At 36.3% G+C, this 19,156-nt stretch overlaps 2 protein-coding genes and 1 long non-coding RNA gene across 5 annotated transcripts; 2 read left to right on the plus strand and 1 right to left on the minus strand.

Annotated features, from left to right (window-relative positions):
* The first annotated feature begins 58 nt into the window (after positions 1-58).
* LOC143716517 (serine/threonine-protein kinase pim-1-like) lies at positions 59-881 on the plus strand. The gene is made up of 3 exons (XM_077209071.1): positions 59-114; positions 357-407; positions 495-881. Exons 2-3 carry the CDS (start codon positions 390-392, stop codon positions 879-881), a joined length of 405 nt encoding a protein of 134 aa, XP_077065186.1. The 5' UTR covers positions 59-114; positions 357-389.
* A 55-nt stretch (positions 882-936) lies between these two features.
* Positions 937-2,070, plus strand: LOC143716438 (uncharacterized). The gene is made up of 4 exons (XR_013195996.1): positions 937-1,167; positions 1,357-1,445; positions 1,546-1,753; positions 1,865-2,070. It is a non-coding gene; the product is annotated as an uncharacterized LOC143716438 (long non-coding RNA).
* Positions 2,071-2,630: 560 nt separating this feature from the next.
* On the minus strand, positions 2,631-12,049 carry nars2 (asparaginyl-tRNA synthetase 2, mitochondrial). 3 transcript variants are annotated; one of them, XM_077208990.1, is made up of 14 exons: positions 11,652-12,049; positions 10,588-10,668; positions 10,007-10,127; positions 9,752-9,892; positions 8,360-8,440; positions 8,083-8,186; positions 7,649-7,781; positions 6,595-6,693; positions 6,444-6,481; positions 6,184-6,250; positions 5,498-5,635; positions 5,124-5,221; positions 3,279-3,305; positions 2,631-2,798 (listed from the first exon to the last, which is right to left on the minus strand). In XM_077208990.1, exons 2-14 carry the CDS (start codon positions 10,611-10,613, stop codon positions 2,654-2,656), a joined length of 1,218 nt encoding a protein of 405 aa, XP_077065105.1. In that variant the 5' UTR covers positions 10,614-10,668; positions 11,652-12,049; the 3' UTR covers positions 2,631-2,653. The 3 variants fall into 3 exon arrangements, 2 of the variants coding, with proteins under 2 accessions (XP_077065105.1, XP_077065104.1); XM_077208989.1 differs by having other exon boundaries at positions 10,559-10,668; XR_013195995.1 differs by lacking the exon at positions 2,631-2,798 and having other exon boundaries at positions 5,124-5,217; positions 10,559-10,668.
* Between the last annotated feature and the right edge of the window lie 7,107 nt (positions 12,050-19,156).

A 19,156-nucleotide genomic window follows, 5' to 3' on the forward strand; every position in this document is an offset into this window, starting at 1 on the left:
TCTCTTCATCTTTTAACAGACGACATTTGCTACCGATATGTTATTGGCCGTAAGCTGGGGCAAGGTGGATTTGGGGCCGTCTATGAAGGCACTCGTTTGGCGGATGGCCAGAAGGTTTGACTTTTTTTCTTTTTACTTACCACTTCTAGTTCAATTCACTTTAGCGAATTGTTTTTGATCTGAATTATTTCTAATCCTCTGATATCTCACTTTATATCCTATGCAAGACATCTTACTGTATCATATATTCACCATTTAGGGCTCTTCTTGACCTGTTAGGATTTAAATTCTTGCTTGAAAATTATGATAGCCTATGATCTCTACACACATTAATTGCTTTTTGTTTTGTCCATCAGGTGGCAGTGAAATTTATCCAGAAGACGAAACACATGGAATGTATCAGCATTGTGAGTATAAGTGATTTTTCTGCAGACAAACTGAGTTAAATCCCAATTTAAAACCATCTGACATCATATTATGTTTCTTTCTTCCAGCCTGATCATCCCGAACCCCTTCCCAAAGAAGTCGCCCTGACAATCCTGGCCAATAAAGGTCCATCGATGGACATTATCAAGCTGCTGGACTGGCAGGACCAGCAGGACTTCTACGTCATGGTCCTCGAGCGTTTCTCGCACTGCATGGATGTGTTTGACTTCGTGGGACGCAACGGCGGCAGCATTGACGAGAGGTTTGCGCGGCTCATCATGTGGTCGGCAACACTAGCCGCTGATGCGTGCTGTCGCCGTGGAGTTTACCATGGTGACATCAAATTAGAGAACCTGCTGATAAACTTTAAGAAACTCGATGTCAAACTCATTGACTTTGGATGCGGCGATCTCCTGACAGAATCTGCTTACACGAGTTACTCTGGTGTGTTTTAGTTCTCAAAACACTTCTGAATCAGTTAACTCAACACTCGTATGCTAATGGATGCTGAGAAGACATGCTGTGATAGAGACTTACACATCGGACAAACACTCTTTCCTCCAGGCACAGTTAGGTACTGCCCTCCCGAGTACAGAATGGAGGGCGAGTTTCATGGAAAGCCGGCGACGGTCTGGTCTCTGGGGATCCTCTTGTTCAGAATGCTGTGTGGAAACTTTCCAGATAGTTTCGACTTCTACAGGATCAATATGAACTCCTGGTACAAACCTGACTTGACAGAAGGTGATTTGTTTATTACTTCAAATACAATTCCAATGCAAAACTTCATAGTCTTTATAGGAGATGTCTGTATAGATAATGCAGGAATTTGTCCCGGTGTCTGACCTGAAGATCTCACAGCTTAGAATAATGAAAGTAGAGCGGATGTAAAGTTTGTGGTAATAATCAGACGTCTCTCCATCTTTCTCACAGATTGCTGTGATTTGATCTGCTCTCTTCTGCAGCAGAATCCAGAGCATCGGCTTGATCTGAGCAGGATTGTTCAGCACAAATGGTTTTAGGTACTGAGTCATGAGCCAAAAACTATTTAAGAGGAATTTAAAAATCTCACTGTTCTAAGTGTAATGAATTTAGCACCCTTATTTCTGTTTTTTGTTCCAGCTGTAAAACCGGTCACAGCCACTCCAGAAGTGTCTTCTCTTCAGAAGATCTCTTTACGTCTGATGAAAAATCCACCAAAAACAAGAGCTCAGGATGAGATGAAGGACCTGAGACGGAAACATCCAGGAGAAATACCGACGGTAAATTACAACCATGTTATGAGAATATTGAACTCCATGTAGTTTCCTGGAGCTCTTTACATGAAAAAGTAAGTCACTTCATAATTTACACCTTTAAATGAGAAACTGGATCTTTTCTCACCTGTTCTAAGAGTTATGAATGTAAACAATAAAACTCATTTGTGTTTCATTGGTTCCAGGTGTAAGACAGTCACTCCAGAAGTGTCTTCTGTTCAGCTGTGTGTCCGGCGGACTGAATCGACTGTTCTCTCCATCATCCGCTTTAGACTCTTGCATCTTGGCTTGAAGCAGCAACATTAGCATCTGGCGCTATTGCTTTCAGAAGGATGTGAAAATAAATAAACATACTTTTGTAAATAATTTGAGAGTTGATTAGTTCTTCTGAACAGCCGCAGAGGTTCCTGTCAGAGCTTCACTCTTAAATTAGAGATACTGATATACTTGTCCTGTTGTTGAGCATCTGCACCATTCACTGCTGTCTCTGTGCTGATTAGAACCAGTTCATGTGAAGCAATAAATGTGAATCGAATCTTGATGAAGAGTGATAAAATATCAGCTGACCACAGGAGGAAAATATGGCACTTACCTATTAAAGGAGGATGCAAATTGCCTGCCTGTATCACATGACTGATTTTTGCATTTGTCAGTATTGAGCCTCCCCTCTTGATGGAGAAAGGACTCATGATTTGAGTGGTGTTGTTTCAGTCAGGCAAATCTGGTCAGGGCAGCACTTTATAATTATTTTATTTATATATTTATGTTTGTTTGTGTATGTATTTGTTTTTTATGCGTCATTTCTTTCGCACTGATCAGGGAAAATTTGTTACTGTCAATATTGGCAACTCTGTATAGAAAGCACAATAAATTGAAACATGAAAAGTGAAAAACTTTAATTTAACCGAAGTGAAGCAAAAAAAAGGAAGAAGAAAAAAAGACAAAGCACAGTCAATATTTTTTTTTCTTTAATTTCAAAGCAGGCAGGAGTGTGAGAACCTTGCAAATGGAATCGCATCTTTGATATTCTGGAGTCCCAGAATGCACAGCAGGTACCTCTCAAAGCCCATCCCGAAACCACCATGTGGGACAGAGCCAAACTCTCTCAGCTGTAGATACCTTTCAATCACAAAGATGCTCTCACAGAGGGCGTTCACACGACAACGTTTTCAACCAAAACCGAAAACTTTATGTTTTGACCGCCCATTTACACAACAACAGTGTTTTGGGGGCCTGAAAACCCAAACTTTTGAAAGCGTGCTTTAAAGTGTAAAATTTAGAAAACTACACCATTATCATCTAACATAAATTTTCAGTCTTAATGTTCAAAAAAATGCTCAGTCTATAGCCGCGTAATGTTTATTTACAAAGTGCCAACATCGCCAACTACTGGCCTGGCAGCAGAATACAGCGTTTTTTTATTTGTTTTTGCAGATCCGTGTGAACGGGTTGTTTTGAAAATGTTGTGGTCTGTAGCTACATGAAGAAAAAAAAAAGTGAAAACTTTTTCAGTTTTTAGTACATTGTTGTCGTGTAAACATACCCTCAGTATGGAATAAAAATAGGGGGGAGATGTAAAAACTGATCTTCTGAACCTACCATTCATATGTGTCCTTCAATCCAGCCCTGTGATGAAAGGGAAAATATGCAGGGATGAGTGTGAATAGAATCTAGTAATATATCTGTGAAAGTGTGCATCATCTGAAAAGCATCACTTTCTATTTTGGGTATTTGTGTAATAAATTCAAATAAAATCTCTTAAAAAAAGACAATTTTTAACATAAAGATAAACAGTGAGGCCAATTAATGACATTTCCCAGCAGAAGGTTTTCAACATTATTCAGATAGTAATTGTTTTTCATGGGGACAACAGATAAATTTGCATTGCAGCTCAGTGATAAAATTCATGCATTTCGGTGGAGGAGTGAATTCTAGGGCACGCACTTGCACCGCCGCGGTTCATCTTAAAGGTGCAGTGTGTGATTTTTAGCGGATTTTTAGTGAGGTTACGAATTGCAACCAACAAAAGTTACGGTGGCCGACAGGAATATATGTCATCGTCTGAGACAGCAGAGAGTAGCCAGTTCAGCAATGAGGTTTCTTTACAAGGATAAATTAAGAAATTATGTTTACTTAATTATTCAGTAAAACTATATGTTATTGCGAACATTATTGTTACTGTTCATCATTGTGTCAGTGTTTTATTCTCTAAACTAAGCTTGCTTCCTTGCACGAAGAGCAACATAGTAACGAAACGTGTTTGTCCGTTTAGGGCTACGGTAGAAACATGTCGGCGCATTTCAATGTAAGGGATCCGTGGTGTATGTAGATAGAAACTGCTCATTCTAAGGTAATACAAATATAACGCTTCATTAAGTAAGGTCTTTATACACCACTGAAAACTTATTTTTCAAGGTAGTGACGAAACACGCTCTGTAGCGCTGTTTGTTCGCTGTCAGCTACGGTAGAAACATGACGACACAATATGTCGACCTCCATAGAAGGGGGTGTCTGCAGTTATGGAGATATAAATGTCTCATTCTAAGTTAATAAAAACATAACGGTTCATTATGCAAGGTCTTTATACACCACTGAAAACATAGTTATGGATTTCATATTGCATTCCTGTCAATAGATCCTCAGAAATATTACATATTGCACCTTTAAATCAAACAACGCATCTATAATAGGGTTTGTTGAAAATAATGCGTAAAACAGACAGAACGAGTTCTGCTCATGTATGTTTCTGTCGATGGATACACATTCTGGATACACATGACTTTCCCAGGTTTTTCATGACTGTATGAACCAAGCATATTTCAAATGTTTATATGATTTTGTTCCCTTTATTTTTGTTCTTGACAGCTCCACCACCTTACGTCCACAACAATTACCATCTAAATGGGATAATAATAAACGTTTCTTGAGCATTAAATTCGCATATTAGAATGATTTCTGAAGGATCATGTGACCATGAAGACTGGAGTAATGATGCTGAGTTATTTTACAGTTATTTTAAATGGTTATATTTCACAATATTACATTTACATTTATTCATTTAGCTGACGCTTTTATCAAAAGCGACTTACAATTGCTATATTTCAGAGGTCGCATGCCTCTGGAGCATTTAGGGGTTAAGTGTCTTGCTCAGGGACATATTGGTGTCTCACAGTGGATTCGAACCCGGGTCTCTCACACCAAAGGCATGCGTCTTATCGCATGCCTTGTGTATATAAAATATTACATTTTTTATTGTATTTTTGATCCAATAAATGCAGCCTTGGTGAGCAGAAAAGAGTTCTTTCAAAAACATTAATAAATCTTACCAACCCCAAACTTTTGAACTATAGTATATCAATGTCCTTAACATTTTCAGCATATGTTATATTTTATTACTTTTATCAACTTATATATGCGAAGAGGAATTGTTATTCTAATTCTTACTGTGCTAGTCGTTGGCTCAGAACTTCTATTCTCTCTTCTCTCAGGGATCCACCGCAAAGCTCCCCGACTCCAGGCACCAAGAGGTCTACGGCAGCTGCCTGTCCAAAACAATCATCAGGAATGATGGAATGAGCAGTGAGCGCATGGAGGTGAGGAAAAGAAAGAAGAAATAGGCCTTATGGACATGCTGAATTAAAAAATAGCTACAACTCATAACATCTTTACCCCGTTTGATATTTAGCATTTACTCTATAGGCTTCAAAACACATAAAATATAATCATATTTAACATTTTTACACATATTAGCTGGTCTATGAAAAATCTTTGAGTGAAACTCGTGGCAGGGTAACATGTAGCAAAGATCTCATTCTTACAGTGTGCTTGGGCTGGTCCTGGTTGTCTCGGGCATAGAAAGGCTTTAGCTCATAGGGATAGTTAATAACAAACACTGGGACGTTTCCACAATGTTTCACAAGGAACTTCTCATGTTCTGTATGAAGATCACAGCCCCACTAATGTAACGCATATGCCAAAGACAAAGACAGAATAGATAGTCTTAAAACAATTTTATATTCAATCTATATATAAAACAGTGAATTATACACTACCACTGAAAAGTTTGGGTTGGTAAGATTTTGTAATATTTATTAAGCCTCTTGTGCTCACCAATTTGATCATAAATAAAGTAAAAACAGTAATATTGTGAAATATTATTAAAATTTAAATTAACTTTTATATATATATTTTTTTAAAGATGGCAAAGCTTTTAGTTTTCAGTGTCACATGATCCTTCAGAAATCATTCAAATATAGCAGTTGTGCTGCTTCATATTTCTTGTTGAAACCGTGACACAGCATTTATTTGAAATAGAAATCATTTGCAACATTATACTGTAACTTTTAATCAATTAAATGCATCCTTGCTGAATAAGAGTATTCATTTCTTATGGACCCCAAACTTTTGAATGATAATGCACATTATTTTACTTAATACGTTTCATATATAGTGCATCTTTATGTATAGTAACTATTATAAACACAAACATATGTAAATTACTTGCCTCGGTACTGAATGTAAAGTTCTGTGTACTACTCTTCAGAATGTCTATCGCCTCAGTGTAAGAAATGCTGTAGAAAGCAAATACAAGTCGATTTAAAAGAGAGCAGTAAAAATGTATACACAATTAAAAAATTACAAATAATTCATTCATTCTTTTCAGGAGAATCCATGCTTGTAAGAGCTTGTATTCAGCCTAATCCCAAGCTCAAGGCCTATTTTAAAAATCGGGAAAAGCCGAATGAACAGAAATATAATACATACACATCAAATTTTCTTTTCAACATGAGATCCACTTGGTCCTGAGGATGTTCAAAAGAGTTGAAACAGTTTATTAAAGCCATTATGGTGGAGAAACTCTCAATGGTCTTATTACAGCTCCTTGCATAAGAAACAATAGTATTGTTTGTTCTACCCTGTGTCCTGGTGCCATATATTTGTGGAATAACTCAACATCCTCTGCGCAATGGGACAGCACATGCTCTGTGGTCGCCTTGAATAAATTCTCCATTACCTGGAAAATAAGAAACAGGCTTAAAAAAAAAAGAATGCAGCTTCCAAAAGACAAAAAATTCTATTTTTACATTTGATAAGTAATCCTTTGAACCGTACGATCACACCGGTGTGATTAGAACGTTCAGTGCATCATGTGATCATCTGACTAAATTCGAATCTGCGTTCGCTCTTTGGCTGGAGCTGTGCCGGAGATGGAAGCTCTCAGCGCTCTTATAACACAACAGTGAAAATCTCAACCTTAATGTTTATTTTATATTTCTGACATTTAAATACAGATGAGTACTAGCAAAAAATATTTATAGTTTGTAAAATAAAATGCATAGTTTTATCTGCCGTGTGACTGTGTGAGGCGTCATTGCCGTAACGCATTGCTATGGGTTGCGTCTGGCTTCGGACTTGACTGACAGACCGGCATTATGACACCGCAAACCTTCATGCTTCCTAACCTTGTCACCACTTTTTTTTCTTTTTGTTGCAATTATTTTGCTTATTGTACATATAAAATACAAGAAGTTTATATCAGTAGTCCCATATTAATAATTGTGACCGCACAGTCTGTTTACAATGTCTACCATTGCAACAGATGTTTAAATCTACCAATGTCTTTAGTCCTATAAATATAATTACTAGAGTAACTGTTAAATATATATCCGTAGTGATACAGTAGATGCCCCTTTCTAACATTTGAGCACCTGCACATCTCTGAAACTCTCTGCACATCCCTGTATACGTTAGATTGATTTAAAAAACTTTAATATGCACCAAGCACTAGAAAAATACAATTATCAGATCAGGACTCATTATCGGCAGATTCTCAATATCCAATGACTCAGATTGGATCGGAGGCACAAAAAAAACTTGACTGCTGTACACAGTATCAAATCCATTTAAAACATAATCATTTGCTTTAAAGTGCATGTAATTCAATGAGTGAGGATTAGTGTGTTTTCTACCTTCATCAGGTCGTCTAGTGACTCAGTGAAGGCAATCTCAGCCTCTACCATGTAAAACTCTGCCAAGTGTCTCCTGCTTTGAGAGTTCTCTGCTCTGAATGTAGGACCGAATGTGTACACTGCTGAAAAAGCCCTGCAACAGACAACCAGCAATCACAAAATAATTCATCGTTCACCTTTAGCTAAAGGTTCTCATAAAGCTACAGATGTGATTTATAATAAATACATTTTGCAATGACTATTCAATGGCGCAATAAAGTAATGTTTTTCAATTATTTTCATTAGGGTTTTTTCTCAGCAAATATTGATATGCTATACAACAATTAAACTTCCTAATCAACTGACATCCCTAATAATAATTAAATAAAACTAAGATCAACTTTTGAATATTGATACATAGTGTGTGCGAGTGTTTAAAGTGTTTTTGGCTTTACCCTGCCATCACCTCCAGGTGTAGCTGTCCTGAGACTGTTAGGTAAGCTGGCACTGAGAAGAAATGTGGGTTGTGGTCGTCTGAGTCTTTTTTGTCACCTGCAGGCTTTAGAGAACACAAAGAATGATCATTTACTGTGGATTCAAAGAGGAATTAAAAGTATTCATGTACCATGTTTTGAAACAATATCATTTTGGTTGTTGCTACATCTCACAGTTCACCCATTTAACTAAGCAATTCATACTAAAATATATAAATGATCTGAATCTGAGATGCACCTCAACTTGGAAGAGTTCGCCAGCTCCTTCACAGTCATTTGAGGTGATTACTGGTGTGTGTATCTGCACAAAACCGTTCTCCTGTTACAACAATTAACACAATGAATCTTCAAGACAGGTGTTCACATACAAGCTGCGTGAGAATTATATTTTCACTCATTTGCAACAAATACATTATACAGGATTTAAATGTTTATAGAATACATTAAAGAATGAGAATTAATTCTGTATGAAAATAAGGTCCCATTAGAAAACTTTAGTTAATGCATTATCTAACATTAAAGGTGCAGTAAGCGATTTCTGAGAAACACTGTTGATATTTGAAATCAACCCAATCAAACACACCCCTCCTTTCATTGCTCCGCCAAACACACAATGCAAGAGTGGATGTCTCTTTATCATAGCTGAAGATAACATACAAACGACAAGGAAGCACAAAAATTAACATACAGCACACAAGAGTACAAGCAAGAGTTGGTTGTTAGTCGTCAGCAGCTCCATACAAACATCCCCTTCTGCTGATTGGCTAACTCTCTCTCCTCCCCCATCATGAATGGACACCCCCTTATGCTGATTGGCTCTCTCTCTCTCCTCCCCATCATGAGTGAACATGCCCCCTTTTGCTGATTGGCTCACTCTCTCTCCTCCCCCATCATGAGTGGGCACGCCCCCTTCTGCTGATTGGCTCACTCTCTCTCATCCCCCATCATGAGTGGGCACGCCCCCTTCTGCTGATTGCTCACTCTCTCTCCTCCCCATCATGAGTGGAAACGCCCCCTTCTGCTGATTGGCTCACACTCATCCCCATCGTGAGTGGACACGCCCCCTTCTGCCATTGGCTCACTCTCTCCTCCCCCATCATGAGTGGACACACCCCCTTCTGCTAATTGGCTCACTCTCTCCTCCCCCATCATGAGTGGACATGCCCCCCTCTGCTGATTGGCTCACTCTCTCCTCCCCCATCATGAGTGGACACGCCCCCTTCTACTGATTGCTCTGTCTCTTCTCTCCCATCATGAGTGGACACACCCCCTTCTGCTGATTGGCTACAAGTGTGTCTTGTTGCTCAGTCCAATCCACTTTCAACAGCGTTTCTCCGAAATCAATTACTGCACTTTTAACTATCAATGAGCAATACATTTGTTAGAGTAGAATGATTTCTGAAGGATCATATGACAATGAAGACTGGAGTAATGAAGCTGAAAATTCAGCTCTAATATCACATGAATAAATTACATTTTAAAATATACTAAAATAGAAACCAGTTATTTTAAATAGTAATAATATTTGCAATAATCAAATGCTTCTTTGAGACATCTTTCAAAAACATTTTTAAAAATCTTACTGACCCCAAACTTTTGAACGCTAGTGTGTTTAAAGTGACTTTCATACCCTGAAGAACGACTGGATAGCAGTTGTAGCCTCACTACGTATCCTTAGCAGGGAGCTGAAGGCATTCGTTCGGCATCTGAGGTGAGGAAACTGCCTGGTGTACTCCAGGGAATGACGCTCCTTAATCTTGAAAGGAAAGTCCTAGAACAGACATACACAGTCACCACTATAGCAAGTGGGACCTATTCATGACTCTATATAAAACACTTTTCATCAGTTTTATCTGACTGATTCAATTTAAATGTAAAGACTCACCACAGGATTGCATTCTCCAACCACTTCAATGCGCTGAGCTTTTAACTCCACATTCTGTTTCTTATTTGGGCTCTTCTCTAAGGTTCCAGTGATGTCAACAGCACAGCCAAATGTGAGATCTCTTCGAAAGAAGGGAGGATATATCAAGAATACACATCTAGTGGCCCAAAAAAGTATTTGAACTTTTCATATTCATCACGCAAAGCCAAAGCACAACCAAAACAATGTTCTTCTGCAAAATGCATGTAGTTTTTATCCGCTAGAGGGTCAAAAGTTACCTTTAAATCTGAGCTGTAATTATGGTTTAATAATTTAAATCACGAATTTGTGAAATTTTATTTGAAAAGTATGCTTGTGCTTAAATGCAATTAAAATAAATGTCACTTGGATTGTTATTTTAATGCAATGACATTCAAACACGTTTGTGTGGCTTAAGTGTCCAAATAACCTTTGAAGTCGCTGTATATATCAAGACTTTAATGACATTTGAAATAGTAATTCATATTCATTCAAGAGTGTTAAGTACACAATTGCACATGAACAGAATAGCACCTGGTATTCAGGTGTGAGCTGGCAACAACCTGTAGAGGTTGCAATGAACTTCCATCGTTCACGTGTAAGAAGAGGTTGTCTTTCTGTGGCCTGACGGATCGAACCCAGCCCTGCAGGAACAGCATACATGTTCACATACAAAAAAATGATCACGTTTATTCAACTCTGAGCACTTTCTGCTGTGTACTTTTTTTTAGTCTCTCGCTACTTACATTTGTCCAGTAACAATCTCCAACAGTGTAGCAGTGTTAAAATTAACATTTCTAATTAGTTTTCATTTTAGTTAAAGTTTTAGTAAAATTGTGTGTTTTAATTTTTCTTCATTTTTATTAGTTTTAAAATTATGTCTATAGCATTTTTTAAATTTCAGTTTTTGTTATTTTAGAACATCAAATAGATTATATTAAAAAATGCTGCATTGTTAATTAGGTGCAATACGTTTCTTTTATTTACATGTAAAGGTTTTAATTTTAGTTAAGTGGAATTAATTACCCTGGTTTATCCATATGCCATCAACTTTCTACCACATCTCCAATTAATTATTTTTCTGTAGATATAATTTGTTGTGGGGTAAATTGCATTATAAAATTTTGGAGTAAATTGAATCCTAAATATACACACAAATAATATTTTACATTTTTGCATAATTGTACAGTTTGATTGGTAATGTAAAAAAATATATTATGTTCACAATAATATTTAAACTCTGCTCTTCGTTGATGCTTTGGTCTCTTTGGTAAACAAGTACACCAACTTTTAAATTATAATTTAAAAAAAACTTTATCAGGACCAAATTTATGGTAGTAAAGAAACAGCCATTCACACAATAAATATCGAAATGGATTTACTCTGTATGTGCATGCATATGAAATAATTAATAATATTGTAATAATAAAAATTAAAGTCTGGGTCTAATACAATAAAATCAATACGTAAAGGTCAAAATAGCGAAAATAAATGCGAGGATGGTAAAAATGTTTCAAATATAGTTTTATTGTGATCTTCACATAAAGGGCATAACAAATAAAGTGTTATCTTAAATTCAAATGAACCCAAGTTGAAGAAACATAATTTCGGGTACTGTTCTTCTCACCTGTATTCTAACATGGGATCCTGTCTCTTTGCTTGCGAGCGCATCGGATACTCTCGTTTTCTCAGACAACATGCGACTGCAGTGTCGTTGAAGGAATTTTGAGCTACATCTGCAGAATAATGATGTGGTGAAAGTAGGAATCCGCTGTAATGTGAGCGACAGCATGTCAAATGAGCGAGAGATTCAACACAGCTTGATGTTCTCTGCTTCTTCCGCTAATAATAATTGATGATAGTGCAGTTCACGTCCAGTAAATGGGATATGATGTTTTTGTTAATGTATGGTGATAAAACTCATGCACTTCTACAACAGCTCCATTATTTAGTCTCGTCTGTCTCTGTTTTGACATTCACTGCTCTCCATGCGCTTCCTGAACTCGAAACAACGTCACGAGTAACATAATACGTACGTAGCATCCCATTGGTTGAAATTTGACATGCGCAGTAGATAAGTAATGAAGTGTCCGAATCATTTTCACGAATCATATAAAAGAATCGGTTCAAAAAATATTTAGCAAGAAAAAAAGCCTTCCTGGCGTGCTATGTTACATGAATTAGGCTACATATTACGTCAGTAGCGCCATAGCCACATATAAATCACGATTTCAGGATTGTTTACAAAGATTTTAATAATACAGAATTAATATCGCGACTGACCAAACAAAATTAAGCATTTCAGAAGGTAACCGAAGCTCATACTTGATAGAAACATGTTTAGCAAGAATTACAATTTAAAATTAATTACAAGTTAAATCTCCCAGCACACCTAAAGACCAATTCACACCCGTTATTGTTCTTGTTGTGAATGGGCCTTGTAATAGCCTACCTATAATAACAATATTTTAAAGCCTTTTTTTAAAGGTCAGTGCAGCTGTGTTGTAGGCTAGGCTTCGAAATAGCCATAATTTTACTTTAGGGGATTATCCAAGTTTAAACTAGCTTGCTGGGAATGCTTTTTAAGACAGCACATTTACTTGTAAGATTAAGTGTAGCCTAAATGTTAAAAGTCTGCAGACGTTTTTTTTTGCTATAGTGAATATAATTTTTCCAACTGTGCTTGGTTTCTTGAAAAACCACTTTTTTCTCTATAGTGAATATAATTTTTCCACCTATGGTTGATTTCTTTCAAATCCTTATCCAGTAATCATAAAATACTGGAATGGTCATGGAAAATTGATCATAAAAAAATCAACAACAAAAAAAGCAAACAATCATGGTACATCATGTCATGTACATTATGAAGCAATATACATTATACAAATCTCTAGGGTTAAAATGAGGCTCATACGGTTACATTTAATCGATGTTGTATGTATTTGAATGTATTCATTTATTTAAAATCATAATGCCCTTAGCGCTTATTCCTGTGTAGTAACCTAGACGTTCACACGAAACCATATCTATTCCCCTAGATGGCGCTGTAACTCCACCGGTCCGCTATGCAGGGAGTCACACGAGCAGCAATTCACAAGACAAATCTATTTAATTACTTATTTATTAGCTCAGCATCTACAGCAGTGCATTATTAATGCAGTTTTAGGGTCTCTGAGGACTGCATCTCACCAAAGGCAATGCTAATGCTATTTTACAGCATGTTTTATAATTGTATTTATCTGTGTCTTTGTTTGCTTTTTGGTGCTATTCAATTTTACAGCAGATTTGACGAATCTGTGATACATTAGCTAAAGTTTAACCTACAGAAAAGGATTGACTGTTAGCTGTTCGTTCATTTCAGCAATAGGCCTATTTATTTCAAATTCCAAGGTAATATTATCTCTCTGCATTTATTGTGTATGCATGCAAATGATAAAGAGAGACATTGTGTTGTTCAGGGCATCATTATTTCTCTGTTTCTTAGCCTAAATCAATATGTGATTAACCAACACAAACATGGATCTTGTTTTAAAAGCTGGGAGCTCAGCAGTGTCCTCGCCTCTCTCTCTCCTGACTGACTCTACAAGCTGTATTGACCCTTAATTCAAGCGGCTTATCATCAATTCCTGCGCAGCTCACGATACGCATGTGCAACGTAAGCAGTATTGATTTCACGTCACGCTGTTCGTTTACTTCTGATCAAGCCAAAATAGTGATGTCATCCGAGGGAAAGACTTCAGACCCCTCTCGCCCCAGACCTGCAGTGATCAAAACAGGTCCTGCTGAGAGAAGCCTTAACCTCAGAGTTTGATGATGTCGGAGTCTGAGAGAAAAAATGTGTACACAAAAAGGTTAAAAAGAAAAAGCAATGTTTTTTGAATGATTGAAGTTTTAAGTTTTAAACTGCAGTTTTGTTAGCTTTGAGGCTATGGCTGCGTTCGAAATCGCATAGGCTACTCTCGAATAGGTACTTAATTTGAATAAGTAATTAGTTCACGACTGCTGAAAAAGTACGTTCTAAATAGTATGAATCTGTGTAGTCATGGACATAGCCTACTAGGCTACATGTTGTCATGATCATGTGACCTACCAGAGTCAGATGGGTAGTCCATCATTTGCACACTTCACAATCTCACTGGAAGTAGCAGGTCATCTGGGTAATTATTGCCTGTTTTTTTAAGAGTAGCCTACTGTGAATTCAGACATACTTCTTTTGTCACATGCTGTTTTCGCCAACTATATAGTAGGGAAGTATGTGATTTCGGATGCAGTCCATGTATGAGCTTCCCAACTTTTTCGTCTGTCAATTTTTTTTGTCAACCCCCATGACCGCATAAAATATTTATATAGTTATTAATAGTTATTTAGCAATATCATTTGAATGATCAAAACTGCCATTATTACAATGACTTAATCTAAAAAGCCATTGATACTGTCGATACAAAAGTTTTATCTGTTAATATTATTAAATGGATCTCAGCTAACAGTTGTATTATTATTAACTAATGTTAACATACAGTAGATTAATAAATACTATAACAAATTAATTTCTCAAATTCCTTAAAGTTAACTAATGTGACACTTTATTCCGATAGTCCACTATTCTACTGACTAGGTAACTTTGAAACGATATGTCAACTAACTGTCATTAGAGTATTAGTAGACTGTCTGCGTAATATCTGCTAACTTTTTATTTTGATTCTCCTCAACAGACATTCTCCTTTGCAACTACATGTCAACTTATTCTAACTCGAATCTTAACCTAGCAGACATACTCAACTAATACTCTAATGAGAGTTAGTTGACATATAGTCAAAATAATAATTATAATATAAGACTATATTATAATAATAATACCCAATAATGATTTATTCTTTTGACAAACATAATTTTTTTTAACTGCAATTTCTCTTTGAAAGCAAATACAAAATCTTTCCAGGCTGAATTCAGAAGAATAGTGCACTTACTCTTTCAGATAAAGCTATATTACCACTGTATATATAACAATTGTACTAAATTATACTAAAATTGTACAAAACTATACTTTAAGTTTATAAGGTATATTAGTATAAGGTAATTGTGACTTTTTTAAATGTCAACTCTGCCTTGGAATATTAGGATGATTTCTGAAGGATCATGTGACACTGAAGACTGGAATAATGGCTGATGAAAATGCAGCTTTGATCACGGGAATAAATTATATTTTAAAGTATATTCAAATAGAAAACCCATTATTGTAAATTGTAATAATATTTCACAATATTACTGTTTTTTCTGTATTTTTGATCAAATAAATGCAGGCTTGATGAGCATAAGAGACTTCTTTCTAAGACATTATAGTAATGTTTCTATATTAGATTCAATAAATAAAATATACAAAAGTATATTTTTGTATTTTAATGCAAATTAACTGAGATCTGACTTGGTTCTGAAGGAAGTTTTTGTAAAATGGTATAAAAAAAACATCCTGGGACAGAAAGGAAAGAATAACAAAGGCAGCAGAGAGCAGCGGGTGCGCTCTATTGATCTTATGGAATTGTCACTGCTTAATGTTTCATGAGCTTAACCAGACAAATCCTTCAGGAGCGGCCCAATATCTTTACAGCACCTTAACTGCAGCATATCCATTTGTTCCTTTTGTTTGCGAGAAGCTGATAAGGGAAAGTGGGACTTCAATTTGCCGATTACACTGCTTTCTCTCTGCTGCGTCTTGCTCTTTTTCCTGTCAGCTTTTCATCATCGAAAAATAGCTGGATCGAGATCATGTGATGTTTTAACCCACAGCATCTGAAACATCTTTTACATGAAATAGTGGTAAAATTCAAATACTCAGCTTGTTATTCAAAATATCATGGGACGAAGGTTTAGTATTCAGACTGTTGACAGAGTTTGTGCAATGATGCATATTACTAATGCATATCATCTAACCACAAAGCATTTTCCCACGTAACTTGGTCATTATTATGCAAAATCTACTTATGCTTTCTCTTTGAGATCTGGCTTCTTTTGTGTCGCCCTCCCAAACAGGTCAGTGTTATGCATAGCTGTTGATATGGTTGACTGCTGCACCTTAACTCCATTCTCTGGAGATCCTGAAGAGTGACCCTTGACCTTTCACAAGTCTCATTTGAGATCTTTTTTGTGGAAGTTCTGGTACTTTCTTTCAAATGCTCTTCAGTTCTCATTGTCACAGTTTTCCTGTAGGTTACACCCTTTATAATGACCTCCAAACTTTGTTTTTTATATCATACTGTGATGGTTATTTTAATAACTTACAAATAGGGGTCAAATGTAAGGCAACTGTACCCTCATTAAGGCAATTTTTCATCTGTGCGAAAGCAGTCCTTCTGCAAGACAGAGACAAAATACTTTCACAAACAGCAAATGGTATACAGAGGGGTTCAAAAGTCTATAATGAAATTTAGTTCAAAAATTCAAAAATCTAAAGTTTTAGTAAAAAATTTTATAAACAAAGAAACATTATTGTGTTAATTGAATGAGAATTTCAGATTTCTAGGTCACTAATGAAATTAATAGTAAATTAGTGATAGATGTTTTTACCGAAGTGTTCTTGGTTCCACTGAAGCACAAGATGCTCTTTGAAACTTTCTCAAATGATTCTGGAGAACACGATCATCAATGGATTGTTATGCTGGAAATAATGAGAAAAATAAAATAAATGAAAAATAGCATTCAATTTCCTGTGGACTGAAATGGAAAATTATTTGAATGTGACGCTGATTTATGTTCTAACTAAAATGATATGGTGGGGTTAAAAGTGTATAATTTTGTGAATGTCTTTCAAGCATTAATCAATGCCACATTTAATTAATTTAGCATTGCATTACTTCGAAATAAAAATTTCACAGAGAACTATATTTTCGTCCAGGATTTGTAATTCAGTAATTGGCTCTATAGCAAGTCACAGTATATAAAATACTATTTGTTGAAGTTTTAAAGATTTACTGAATTGGCTTGATGAATACATTTTCTTTCCTGCATTTCCTATTGAAACAGCCATTGTTAAAAAGAAGTCCAATTAATTGTATTGGATTTTCACTTGAAGTGTAGGCCACTTTAAATCTTTAAAAAACTGTACTTGCAGTCAGAGTACAGCTTTCATATATTAGTTAAATCAAATGCCTTAAGTGTTCTTATAGGGTACGATACACAAATGCGATAGGATTAGGTAAAAAAAAAAAGAATTGTATTATTTAATGAAAATCCTGACCATAAGTCTCTATTAGCGCCACAGTTTACTCTGACTCACCCAGAAAAAGCACACAAGTTGTGAGAAATCAAGACTAAGAAAACCGTACCATGAAATACAACGCTCTGGAAATCCCCAAAAAGTATCCGTGTACTTTCTTCACGAGTTGAATATCTCCAGACCGGGACCCCGGTTGTTAAATGACAGTTGACAGATATGAACGCGATTCTTATTGCGACGAACACAATGGACCCAGATAGCACATGTACGTCTGTAAGATGTCTGCTAAAGATCTGGAGATCTAGAAGACATGTGCTTTGTAAATACATCTGATAAACATATTAGAGAGAGCAGTTTTACATACATTCTAAACCATAAACATCTTACAGACATCTTCTAGATGTCTATATGACATCTGACAGGAGACGTCTCAGAGACGTAGGCCTATTGCAGATGAGCAAACACTCTAAAAAATACATCTTGCAGTCAGACGTAAACGCAGACATCAAATAGACATCTCTGAGATGGATTGTATTTCATGTCATGCTTTTCGTCATGCAGCCGTGCACAAAAGACCAACGGCCAAGGTCAGGATTTTCGTTAAATAATACATTAAACTTTGGTTTATTTTTCTCCAAACCCTATGGTATACCCCCAGAACAATTGGAATATACGACACTTGTAGCGTCAGACCATTCTGTGACACTTTTACGTCTTTTTTTAAAAGCTTGATGCTGATCGCTATTCACGTCACATATTCACATATTATTTGGGTGACGTATACTTTTATGTCAAGGTCAGGTCATTATCAATCACTGTGAGCTTGTATTCATCCAACAGAGTGTTTGGCTAAAATTTGCATTTTGATTAGGAAAAACTATATCCTGAGAGGCAAAGTTGTTCTTAGCATATCAGAGTACAAGATAACATATGCGTGTGCTGCTGCCAGCCCTTCACAGAGAGTAAAGAACAGATCGTTGCTGCTGTCGGTTTGCTTCAAGCACAGCACTGTGGCATTGCTCTTATTTACAGCAGCATCATGCTCATAAAGCAGGCCATATGCCCTCGTGTTAGACTGGGAAAAATATGCCGTACATAACGTTCTGTGAGCTTTTGGCAGAGGGAAGCTTGAACAAGGTCTTAAGGTGAAGGAAAAAGGCAACGTCTTTAGAAACAAAGCCACCGAGATAACAAGGTCACAACAATAACGTCAAAGCAATTAGAATATTATAAATGATGCAAGCACTATTCATTTCTCTAAGGATAAAACTTTGTTGATAAGGAGGAAAATATTGCAGATTTCAGGAGGGGCTGAGATGTACTCCTATGGAAGCTCGTTTCCGCCACAAAATAAATAAATAAAAATGGTAATTGCTACTTTTTATCTCACAATTCTGATGTTTTCTCACAATTGGGACTTTACATCTGATTCTGACTTTTTTTCTCAGAACTGTGAGATATAAACTCGCAATCGTGAGTTATAAAATTCTGATTGTGGTAAACAAGTGTGAGAAAAAAGTAATAATTGTGCGTTTATATATATATATAAGTCATTGTGAGATAAAATGTCAAAATTTCCTTTTTTATTTTTTATTCCGAAAACAAGCTTCCATACAAACTTCTGCTTCCCTTAAAGTCCCCCTGTAGCCTAGTCCATAATTTTATCTCTTAAATCTCATATTTGATCACCAAAATGACATATTTAAACGTTTTTTCCTTAAATCTGCATGCCTTAAAATAGCTTGAATGTAACTCTAGGCTACACCCTTGCGGCAAGGGACTTGCCTCATTTAGTATACGCGGTTCTATGAATATGCAAATTAGCCCCGCCTCCACTCACTCACAGCAGCTCAGAGATCCACTCGTTGACCTGATTGGTTTCTTGCGACATCAGAAACACACACATTTCAAACCGCGTTTTG

The sequence above is a fragment of the Siphateles boraxobius genome, unplaced genomic scaffold (assembly GCF_051911475.1).
Source record: "Siphateles boraxobius isolate OS27281-9 unplaced genomic scaffold, OSU_SipBor_1 6, whole genome shotgun sequence".
Lineage (NCBI taxonomy): Eukaryota > Metazoa > Chordata > Actinopteri > Cypriniformes > Leuciscidae > Siphateles > Siphateles boraxobius.